Source organism: Ischnura elegans, chromosome 8 (assembly GCF_921293095.1).
Source record: "Ischnura elegans chromosome 8, ioIscEleg1.1, whole genome shotgun sequence".
NCBI classification, from domain to species: domain Eukaryota; kingdom Metazoa; phylum Arthropoda; class Insecta; order Odonata; family Coenagrionidae; genus Ischnura; species Ischnura elegans.
This window is the reverse complement of record NC_060253.1, coordinates 62,634,737-62,647,476: the sequence shown is the minus strand read 5'-3', so window position 1 is coordinate 62,647,476 and position 12,740 is coordinate 62,634,737. Positions and strand designations below refer to the sequence as shown.

The window sequence follows — 12,740 nt, the reverse complement described above, 5'->3', positions numbered from 1 at the left end:
CTGTTGCCCAATATCAGGAAATCCTGGGTAAGAAACTAGAAGAAGGAGCAGAGAACCTGAGTGTAAATGACTCGGTAGAGAGAAAATGGCTGAATATAAAGAAGGCTATGGAAGAGGCTGCGAAGGAGACCATAGGAGAAAGAAAGAGAAAAAGGAATGAAGAATGGTTTGATAATGAGTGCAGAAAAGCTATAGAAAGGAAGAATATGACTTGGGTGGTGTGCAAGTTCCCTGAATGCACTAGTAATTTTTTTCCAATCTCTACACATTGGGAAATCATTGCTTACACTGTTGAATAAGCTGTAAATTTTTTATAAATCTGAAATATGTAATCAACATTGGTTTTTACCGAAAAAACTGTAGTTATTATGGCTTGATATTTGTAGACATTTTTTCCCAAATGCACCTAACTTTTCAAAAAAATTTCAAACTCTTGGGGACTGGCAGTGGTAGTTAATATTATCCAATCTTGTGTAAATTTCTAATATGAGAGACTATTCTCGATCCTCAAATTTTAATTGTCAATCATCTTCAAACCTCATCTATCCAGTTTCAGCAGAAATGATAAATTAAGAGAAATATTTTGCCAAATGAATAGGTATAAGAATAGTTTTTCCTGAATAAATAAACAACTTTAATAAATAAAAGGCTAGACTTCGGCAGCGGACAAGGGCCCTTAGAAGGATACAACTTACCACGGCTAGGAGCCAAGTAGCTTAACTTACATACCTAGTAATCCTGGGGAGGGGTATGGAGAGGAAGGAATAAGAGGAAGAAAATGCTGTCGTGATAGGGAGCCCTCCGACGCCTCCGAGGTGATCCTCGAGGATAGGGTTGGAAGGGAGGGGATATGGAAATCCTATGCTGTCATTGGGGCGATATGGGCCTCTACTAGCAAAACCATATGATGTATCTACGGAAGGGGCAGCTTTTTCTATCATGAAGGAAAATCCTTCAAATCTTCCATGGAAGCTAGATTAGACTTAGGCAATGGATTCGGGGGTCCCAGGGCGGGCCCCGCAAAGGTTACACTCTCGAGGACCGGGAACCAAGTCAGTGACTTATATGCCCGTGCCTCTCAAGAGGGGGAGAACAGAGGAAGGAAAAAGGAATGGAGGCATCGCCGCGATGAGAGCCCGACGATACCTCCAGGGAAAGGATAGGAAAGGAAGGGAGGGACGAGGAGTCCCGCACCATCACAAGGTGGGCGGGCCCTACTATTAGCAAAACCAAGCATACGCAATTAATATTCTACCAATTCTATTAGATTTTCCTATGAAGAAAAATCTATCGATCGAATTGGTAGAGTTAGACTTAGGCAGTCAAATCCCTCAAAGGCACATTTACATTTTCTCTTCTCTTTTTATTCTCTTACAAGTAAACAGCTGCTAACTAAACACCTCTTGCCGCTAGGCCATTGGAATGGCTTTCGAAGTAACATGTATATGTTGATGAATATCCAGATTACTGCCCCTATTGGTCTAAATCCAGTATCAGACTATTTGGCAACAATTTCTTACCATGTATGAACTTTTTCTGAGCTCACCACCATGGAGAAAAATTGAATGCAGCCAATGTTTTGGGCTCCAACACATCACCCATTCTCAAGGCTACTGATGTTATAGTTTGAAGTGACCATTGAAAAGCCTTGTAAGGAGGTGTGAGATTGGTGAAGCCTGGCTTGTTGGAATGGTGGACCATTCATCAGTGCAGATTTAGATAGTGATCCATTAAGAATCCTATTCCATGGGCTCCTGATCAGGTAATTGATATCTCAATTAAAGTTATTCATCTTTATAGTCTTTTTTAAACAGTTTAACTCAAAGTTTCTATTATCTTTTCTGGAAGGCCGCCAACTGGGCATGTGCATATGATCAGCGGCGCCGACTCCATGGGGCCTGAGGGGGCCCGAGCCCCCTCAAAAATTCGTTATTGGTGTGAGGAAAAAATGTGTCAGGCTTGTCGATTTTCCCCGTAGTGTCCAGTAATCGAGATACGAGTTATCAGGGTTCTATTGTTGATCATATGACTTTTCTAAAATGCTTGAAAAACTTAAAACTCACTACTTATAAACTTTCCTGGGGCAAGATCCCCGGTTTGGGTCCCCCCAATATTTTTTGTAAGTCGGCATCCCTGCATATGATACACATACATATATGGTGTGTATTTTGCCATAAAATATTATTTTTAGGGGAATGCAAACATTGGGGTTTGGAGTGAATTTTTAAAATACATCCTATATACTAGGGAGGGGTGAGAATTGTTGAATTTAGGGAAAATGTGCCATCCCATTGGTGGGGATAAGCACCCTTATATTTCTATGAAAAAAATCTCCTCTTCCACCCTCTTCCTGCTATTTTGGCAATTTTACTCCTGCATTGAATAAGTAAATAATGCATGTTACCTCTTCAAGTTTGTATCCACCTACCTTTAAATATTAGGATATATGTTCTCAAATCTCTAAATAATTTAATGCTATGAAAAATAAATTGGATGACATTATAAGACTACCATACTGTAGGTAAGTGCTTCCTTAGAATTGTGACCTCTTTTCTTGGTAATTTTTAATGATTGTTCATTGTGAATCTTTGAAACCCACAATGAACTAAGCGTAGACCCCCGTGGGCCTCCATGCAACATAACATGCAAGACAAGTTTTAATTCTGTAAATTTGCTACATGCCTGTGGTGTAGTTTGCTCTACCTTCACTTATCAAAACCAACCTTTGGGTAGAAACACTGATTGTGAGTGACGGATGTAAGGATTTAACACTATTGTCTAATTCAACAGTATGTTGCAAGATTTTGCAGGAAAAACCAGCTAATTCTTATCAGGAATTTGATTTCTATTATTTCTATAACAGAAGTAATTTAAATATGTAATTTTACATACATATTTATAATGGTTTTTGGCATTAATTTATCAAAGAGACTTTGATATATGTATTTTTTTTCTTTGGCTTGTTAAGCATGTTGGCGTAGTTGGTAGAACATTTGGCAACTGCTTGTAGGATTCTGGGTTCAAATAGCAGGAAAAGTCTTTGTTTGAACTAATCAAATATATCCTCTGTCTGAGGCAACACTGGGAAAGGGCTTGTGAATGTATGTAAGGCTGCAGGCTTAGTTTGGGATGAGCCTGGACTATGCCAAAAGCACTTTTGCCATAGTCGGAGGACCAGGTTTGAGACCAACTTCTGGGGTGCAATGTATGTTTTATTCCAACTGGTGGCACTATCCAGGGTTCACCATGTGATTGTGGGCAGTAAATTGTAGTGCATTTCAATCCACTTTAGAATTGGGGCGAATTTAGAGGGGGGTTTACATGGATCATGACCTTCCCCAAATGTTATAAAATTGTTATTAGTTTAACCCTTTGCGGTTCAACGTCAAGGCTAGCTTGACAAGTCTAGTGCTATGAGCAATAGGCTTGTTGAAGCATCAGATCTAACTTGGTGGTGTAATTTGCCCTTGTATAAATCGCTTCATCTTGTGATGTCTAGCTCAACTCGAAGTTAGACCTGATGCTAAGACAAGCCTATAGTGCTCGTAGCACTAGACTTGTCGAGCCAGCCTCAACATTGGACAGCAAAGAGTTAATAGTTTTTGTATCCTTGAATGTCTAAAATTGTTCAATTTCATCTGTTGTTTGGAATAAAATTAAAAATTTAGTCTCAAAATTTCGTAAAAAATGAGTTTATAAAAAAATTATTCATGAGAGAACGCCCTAACAAATAGAAGAACAAATATCTTTCCAATCAATGAGTTTGAGTGAGATAGTAAGGAACCTTCAAGGGTGTTTCATACTCCCCGGACCCAGGTCATGACCTCCCCCAAATTTGAAGCTGAATCCGCCCCTGCTTCAAAGGCCACAGGCAAAAGGATTGTTAATCCATGGTTGTGTACATGGGGAGTGGGGGCATGGAGCCCAGTCTCCCCCAATATCAGGTAAAAAAAGGTATCGTAGTCATTATTAATTCAATGAATTACATGTGAGGGCATGGCCGCAACATGTAGTGATGCTCTGTCATATGTATTTATTATTTCTTTTTCAAGCCTAATAATGTGATCATATTCGCGACAGCTCCAGGGATGGGAATCCCATCCCTTTTTTCATCATTGATACATGCCTTTTTCTGCTGTTGAAATCTCAATGATATGTACTGTCTTTCAGCCATTCAGTATGCACCTCCACTAACAGCGGTTGTGATGCCACTTTTGTTTCAATGGAAGGGCAGTTCAAAATACAGAAAGCGACGGAAGAAGTAATGGAAGAAGGGGCAGCTGAATGCAGGGGTGGATTCAGTATTAAACTCATTCAGCATAATAGGGTGGTTTCCTATTATATTTTTATTGCCTAAATTGAAAGATAAATAGTCCTGGAGTACATACTTCACGCTATTAGATTTTTAAGTGACGATATCTATTTTTTGCGATTAAATGAAAAGTGAAAATTTTCAAGTGCGCGAAAATGCAACGGCTAAGTATGAATGCTGGGAAAACCCCACGTAACGTCCTTCTGGTTCCCGCTGCTGCAAGTGAGGTGACCTTGGGGCGTGGCTTTGAGCGCTGATATGACATAGGATGCTACCAGGTAGCAGAGTACTCTGCTAGCAGGTAGCGCTTGGCTTAAATAAGGATTATTATTACCCTATCAAACGAAGGAAAATTTCTGACCATAGGCAGTTTTAATAGGTGATTATTAAGAGACGTTTCCCTGAGCTCTTTGCCTCATGCATGCATTGGTAATCTCAGACGATGTAAAACTCCTATCTACTCATACAGAAAGTAGGTCCCTGTGACGTCACTTGGAGTGGCATCGCATGGGTGCCAATCTGGCCTTTTTCAAATGAAGTTTAAATTGAGGATTCAAAACTATTAAACAAATGAAAATAACATTTTTTGATAATATTTGGAGTCCTGTGAAATTCCCCCCCCCCTTAAATGTGCCCTGGTTGAGTTATCATGTGATTCAGAAAATAATGGGCTCAGCGATCACTTTTTCTGTCTCTGAAAAGTTATCGCTGGAGTCATCACTCTGAGGGACGGAAAAAATGTTAGTGATTTTCAGGCTTAGCCCCTTGAGTGTCAAATCAAACAAAATCTGCCCCCTTGCATGCACACTGATTTTATTTGATTTCGACTGACTGTAGACAGCCGGTAATGTATCGGCCGTCCATACTCCAATGGTCAACAATGTGGGGGCATGGAAGCTTGCACTCTGACAGACCACACACCGGTAAGGACCGATAAAAAGCTGGTTAGCAGCCGCCTATTGCCACTGTGTATCACGGACACCGACACAACAGCCAAGCAAGTGATCATTTGGCTGATTAAAATCCGGCGTATGTGTGCAAGCAGCGTTTCGCTGGTAAAATATCTGCCGGTATTTTATTGGCCCTCCAAATTCAATGTGTGTGAAAGGGTCCTTGCAGTATTAATCTAATATTCATGAACATGGGCGTACCTAGCGAGGGGCAGCTGCCCCCCCTCCCTAGAAGCAAAAATTGCAAGTCTTTAAACAAAATCGGCACTGAATTGAAATGAAAGTACATACCTATTCAACAAATTTTCTTCAAACCCACGAAAAATGATATGTATTAGTATAAGATGTGGAACTAAAATGAATTTTTTTTTTCAAATGTCACAACTTGGCTTCCCCCCCCCCCCCCCTCCTCCCTAGACCATATCTTGCCCTCCTAGGCCATGGCTTGCCCCCCCCCCCCCCTTAGTTATGATCCTAGGTACGCCCTTGTTCATGAAGTGCCCTGACAATCTCGATCGCCTCTCGTCGCCGAGGTTACGATCTGCATTGGTAGTCCAGTCAACAAACGTCGGAAATTGCCTAAGAAAGTCGTTTTCCCACCCTAAAGCCCCCTAAAAGTCACTCCTATAGTTTTACGTAAATTTGGAACTCGAAAACCGAGGCCTCTAATAAAACAATAGTAGAATAAGAAATGAAACCTGATAAATTATTCAATAAAAGAGATACTCATATTTTTTTTCTGCAGAAGTTTTTGTTTGCTATGCATGGAGTATATAAACTCGCAATAAAAAATAGTTTTTCAGTGTTATAAAATCTATGGTGAAATCAACTTAGAACTTTTACTTAAAGATACATTATTTACCTGTCACAAAGATTTATTGCTTGTGGTTTTATCTATTTTCCTGCATTTATCATTCATAAAGCACTAGTATTCGGAGTTCTGCTAGAGCTTTGAACTGTAGTGCTGGGCTAGTGTGTACTGGACACGCTGCAATCCGGTAGTGCATTTTGGGTTGCATATGCCACCTTGACCTTGATAATCACCATAGATCCACGGGGAAAGAAGGTGTCATAATAGGTACCAGTGGCGCCGACTCCATGGGGCCTGAGGGGGCCCGAGCCCCCTCAAAAATTCGTTATGGGTAGGAGGAAAGAATGTGTCAGGCTTGTCGATTTTCCCCGGGGTGTCCAGATATCGAGATTCGAGTTATCAGAGTGCTAATGTTGGTCATATGACTGTTTTAAAAGGCTTAAAAAATTTTAAACTCACTACTTATAAAATTTCCCGGGGCAAGATCCCCGGTTTGGGCCCCCCCAATATTTTTTTGTAAGTCGGCACCCCTGATAGGTATCTACTATGTAGGTTTCCATATGGAAATAAGTCCCGTTTTATAGGAAACTCTGGATTTTGAGGAATGAAGTTGATTATTCACGTAGCCTTATCAAACAGTTTAAGTTTTCTATGGAATCAAAAAATTTACAAATAAATTAGCAGGCCACCCGGAATTGATCGGGAAACTTGGAACTTGGATTGCATGGTCAAATAGCAGAATTTTTAGCAGGCACGCTTAACAGCAAACAATTGAGAAAACAATTTCCGTATAAAGGCCACGGGATCAGCTTATACACAACATTGATCGTTATTTCTGTCCATACGCATGTAGTCCAAAATCGTCTTGTGAACTCATTCCACAACAAAAAAGTTTGTACCTAGATGATTCATAGGCAAATGTAGGATTATTTGAGGCATGTTTACCCTCTAGGTAGGGGCGGTCTGGCCAGGTCGGCTGGTCAGCAATCGTCGAAGGCCCCGAGCTTAGGGGGTGCCCCCACAACGCTCGCGTCTATCATGAAGCGTGTATAAAAGATCTAATGAAAACGGCTCAGACTACTTGAACCAAAATTTTTTGGAATTATAAAATTGTACGTTTTCATTTGTTGCTTTATTTACAGCATTCTCAGCGTAAGAAGATTGCATAAAAAATAATAAAAGTTAAGGTGTCAGAAGATAAAAGAGAACCCTGATTTTTTTGAAAGGGTTATTCTTAAATGTTATTTTATCGATAAAGGGTTTTTTCAGATTTCAGTGCAGAATCAAGGAACAAATTCATTAAACAGATAATGGAACCATAGTAAATTATTAAATTTTCATGCTGTGAAATTCCCACTTTTCATTGTATTTTTTATTACAAAATGGATTTTTTTAGCAACTTTTATCTAGTTTTTAATAGCCAGAATAGCGGCAAAATCCATTTCCGGGCTCGCAATTTCCGTCAGATTTTCCGGGGGAGGACCCCTTCGTAAGCCGGTAAGGAGGGCCCCTTCGTGAGCCCTAGCCGAGGGCCCCCAATCACCCCAGACCGCCCCTGCCTCTAGGAGGAGTGAAGAGGTGTGCCTACCCGGCATGATGACAAACCACAGAAGTTTTATGTCGTAATATAACAAATTTTAATGATAAAATAATGAAAAGAACATGTCGGACGCAACTGAAAGTAGCACTACGGGGTTTGGGAACCTGAGATGCACCAATGTACTAACTTTGGTTGCAATCCTTGCAGGCGTAAGGAAACGCATAGCGGACAGACAAACAGACACCCTCTTTCACATACATAATTAGATAAACGTCTTTTATGGGTGTTTTCCTAGTATTTTTGTATCACTACCAGTGACCTTACCAGTGAATCGAATCATTTGCGTTAAATATAACAGCAGGATTGTGGGGTAAGAATCAAACCAATAAATGGAAAAAATGTTGCTGCAAAATAAGTTATCATTACTATGCGTCAGTGACAGATTCTGGATAGGGATAAGGGGTGGGGCCTAGGTGGGGGATCTGGGGAGTAACCCTCTAGCAGTAGTGGGGGTTCAGGAGGTTTCGAAAATTTTGAGCCTTGTAACAACACTGTAAGGTTGTTTCGGGATTTTTCTGTATATATATGCGACAACTGAAAACATATCATTTTATCTAGGGTTTGATAAGCACTTCAAATGATTAGTATGAATGTAAAAATTACAATACGCGGTCCATGAATAGTAATGAATATTTTTCGCAATTATTAATTATTTCAAACGATGAATGTCATAATAATTGCATTTAGAATTCTCTAGTAAATGCACCTATTTTTATTGCTGAAAAATTCAATAATATATATCTCCAAAATTTTTTCATAGTGATGGATTTTTTTCAGGCGTAGTTTTCAGCCGATGGGGAATATGGTTGCTTTTAATTTCAGAGTTAATTATTTTACCTAATGCTAATAAGAAGTAAAAAAATTACCATGTATCATTTTAAATGTGTAGTGAGAAAATCCTCCCTGGTATATCCACTTTATTTCATATAAAATGGTATTTTTTATAAAATGGTAACTCTCTGGAACCCTCATTGCTAAATGTAACCTTTATACTTTTGCTTGGGTGGTATAACAGCGATACCATGCTATACTTTCTAATACCTATCAGGACCAACTTGAAGTTCTGCTAATGGTTTTACATGAATAAGTATCTCATACGGGTGGAATAGGGTCAAAAAACACAAGAATACAATGCGTAAATTATTCTGTGGAACACGCAAACGCGCACATTTATTTTAATTTTTTTCACAGAGCGATATTTACACAGTTTTTTGTTTTTATTTAATCTCATCATAAAGTTGAAATGTCTCTGTACAATTTCATTCTTCACTTTTCATTTCTTCCTTACATCAATAAAATTAATAAATCATATTAATATCTATATGCAAAAAAATAAACAAGTGAGAAAATTGACGTAATCTTCACCTCTTGCAGCTACGCACGTCGTGTCGCTGCCGTTCCGTCATTTTTCCACCGATACATAATATTTACACCATTTTTTGTTAAATATGTAACCAGTGTGTAACCAACAAAATATACGTCCACCCTCATAAAAAATATGAATAGCCGTACTTTGTTTGGGTCGACATTTTAGGTGTTTATAGTCAACTGCAATCGGTCTCTCGCCATATTGATTGCGATCGACGACTGGTTTTATTTCCTCATGCATTCAAAATAACTCAACATGTACGACGTGTATTCGTGAGCAGAAAAAATATGGCAACATGTGTATAGTTTAAATGCGTGATTTAAATATATATTTAGATATATATATACTAAAAGGGGAAGAGAGGATTTTTTTTGCATTCCATTTCTACTGAGTCTCGGAGGATTAATGTTCGTTGTTTATACGATATGGGAGTTGGTAGACAGTTAGGTATCAAGAACTATAGCTACGTGAAAATGAACAAAAATCCAGAAGAAAACCGTTTCATAATATCGAGTGAGTATAGATTGTATGCAGTTAAATGGTATGTTATCGTATGCGTAGTGGTTTGATTTTTGTACTCGCACGGTGATGTGAGTAACCTTTCCCTCTGCTTTGTTAAGGCTAAAGGGTAATTAACTTTGTACCGTTACACAGGTTTCCATCCCGGGAAAGCGAAGGGGAGAGGTTTTGATAAGGCCTGGATCGGTAATTAAATGTATATGCTGTATTTCTTATTTATATTGAAACTATGTTCACTCTGATCTGATATCTGATATGCTTTAGAGATTGTTGCGCCATTCCATTGGACACATCGGATTAAAAGAGGTAGAATTGCATCGTAAAATTGGTGTCTCATGCAGTTTTCGGGACCTGAATATGACAAATGAGTTATCGCAATCGAGTGTGATAAGGTAAACAGTATCTGACATTAATAATGACGTCTCTCCTGTTCCCGGAATGTCAGCCAATGTGACGTCACGGTTTAAATAACTGTTTCATTATAATCAGATAATTATTTTCGTCATACGTCGAGTTTTTTCCTATTCACACTTGTAAGGTTCACGGAGAGTCGAGGGAAAGAGTTATATAAAATGCTAACCTTTTCTACAAACAAGTGTCTTTTTCGCAATTTGTCATTTTTGAAATGGAAGCTACTGTGGTGTTTATTTGTTAAAAAAATTTGAAAAAAAAATCTTAAGACTGTTCTCTACAAAAAGTAACGAGTTATATACGTTTGTATATCTTGTTTGGAATGGGAATTCCTCCCAAGCGTTTACGCTTCAAGATAAAAACCTGTTGAGTTTTATTTTGTCAAACAATTTGTGTCTCTTGGAGACAAAACTAGTGATACAAGTCGTTGTAAAAAGAGTAGAGGGCTTTGGTGTAACCCGATGAAGAAGTAATCATTGAAGATGTGATTGAACGTAAAAAAAATAGCGAGGAAGGTAAATGTGGTGTAACCCTTAGTTACTTAATTCGGGAGTAGTTGCATAATTTCAAGGATGAAGCAGGAGGAATATGGGTCGCTTTTAGAGATGAATCTAGAAGATTGTGATTGTATTCGAATAGGAAATAATAAAAAATTACACAGTACAAAACATTTTGGCACGGAGAAATAACGTTACTAACATTTGTCCAAACTTTTCTTCCTTCCTCGAAAGTTAGAGTGAAGTTTTTAGAAAAATATAATAAATACTAGTTTTTTTTATACTTTGGAGCAGGATTTTGTTGCCAGAAAGGGAAAAAAGGATTTTGGAGACACGCTCTCGAGGAAGCTTTTGCGTTTCTCATGTCTTTCTATCTGCTGCCAAGATGTTAGTTCCTGACTCTTTTGATCGGCATTCTTCTTCTTGTTATCAAGTCGTCACCTCTGTGATGTTTGATCGAATATCGAGAATGGGTTGTCTATCTTCCTTCCAATTGAAATGCTCTTCGAAATTTTTTTAAAAACCTCACCCAAAAACCATTTTCGTCAGCCTTCCTTCCATAAAATGACGTCACAATACACATCCCTTTCTTGTCCTCCCTCCCATAGGCCACACTCTATCGATTAAACTCTGCTTATAGTCCGCTATCTCTCTCTCTTCTTTAATTCGCACACACTCTTGGATGGCTTTTTTAGTGCAGGGGGATCACTTTCCGATTCCGTCGTAGATGGTGCCGGAGGCTATGTTGCCTACGAGGGCGGGTCCGCTGGGGACAGACGGGAACTCGGCCCACTTGGTGAGGTCAACGCCAGGCAGGATTCCGCTGCGGCAAGGCACACGAGGATTGCTGGTAGGGGAGAGAAAAAAGCAGAACGGTCTCATTAATAAAAAATAATAATAGTTTATTGTTTTATAATTAGAACATCCGATTCGAACCATGTTGAACGCTTGCGTAGCAAGGTTTTCGGGTTGACCTCCGCGTCGATTCATCTTTATGACGACAGTTTCGGTTATCCGCCATCGCCGAGCACGTATGGGATGGACGCACACACGATGTGGACTTTAAAAATGCAAAAATCATCGATAGAGAGAAGCATCAATTTCCCCGGCTAATACGAGAGGCTATTGAAATAGCGAAAACATCCATATTCAACAGGGAAGACAGCTATTCGCTCTCAAACGCCTGGAAGAGACTCTTACCCAAACGGACCAATCAGAACGCACCTAGCCAAAAACCAAGGCCTATATAAGACGGGCAAAAATCTGCATCAAACACTTCAAACCTAAAGACGCCAGCTGCAACGCCGGCGAAACTGTCGTCATGAAGATGAATCGATGCGGAGGTCAACACGAAAACCTTACTACGTATGCTGCACCAATCCGCGAAAGTCTCCATCAACATTGTTTAACGCTGCTATGATAGGACTCTGGGGCATAAGAGATGAAGGCGGTGCTCTAACCGTCTAAATACATGTTTACCCTTAAGATACCTATTTTGATGCAAAATTCCTGTTTTTCGAATGGGGTATTTTTGTTGTTTAACGCTGTTATGAGAGGACGCAGGGGCACAGGCCCGGAACCGGGGCAGGGCAGAGGGGACACGGACCTACGGCGGCAGATTTCAGGGGGTGGCATTATTTTAAAAGTTTATGTTAAACAATCATTTAATTTTCTAATTAAATTATTCTGCAATAATTATTAATTTACAAATACAGTGGAAACTGGATAATTCGAACTTTTTAATTCGAAATATTCTTTAATTCGAATATTTCTCTTGGTCCTAGCATTTTGTATTCAAACAATGCTAAAAAAATCGTGGATAATTCGAATTTTATTTTGGACAATTTGAATTTTCGGTGTGTCAGATTAAGGTATAAATTATAATCTGCGACTCATAATAGTTGCGAATCCATCGGAAAATTTGTTGTACTAACGCCATTGTCATAAGGTTTGTGTTAGACAAAATGCGTGCCGGCGTAGAGTCTGATGACTCCCCCTTCCCCTTCCACCCGCCGCGCCGACCGTTCCTAACCAACTTCGTAGTTTGTTGAAATAAATATTCCTGTTTTCAGGTTACTTTAATCTTGTAAATAGTCGTTAATCAAAGCATTTATATTTCAAGAGTGTCAATTCAATAAAGAGTTTTGATTGGAAATATGTATTTTATTGTTTTTGACCTATTTATTAAGGACTTCTTAAATTGTAATTTCTGGATAATTCTAATTTTTGAAATGGTCCCTTTATGTTCGAATTATCCAAGTTCCACTGTGA

General features: G+C 39.1%; 1 protein-coding gene across 1 annotated transcript in view; it reads right to left on the bottom strand.

Moving 5' to 3' along the window:
• Positions 1-8,813: 8,813 nt before the first annotated feature.
• Positions 8,814-12,740, bottom strand: part of LOC124163837 (peroxidase) — a 242,856-nt gene continuing 238,929 nt past the window's right edge. The window contains exon 17 of the mRNA XM_046540942.1: positions 8,814-11,316. Coding sequence (XP_046396898.1) covers positions 11,175-11,316 — 142 coding nt within the window. The 3' untranslated portion in view covers positions 8,814-11,174. The remainder of the gene's footprint in view (positions 11,317-12,740) is intronic.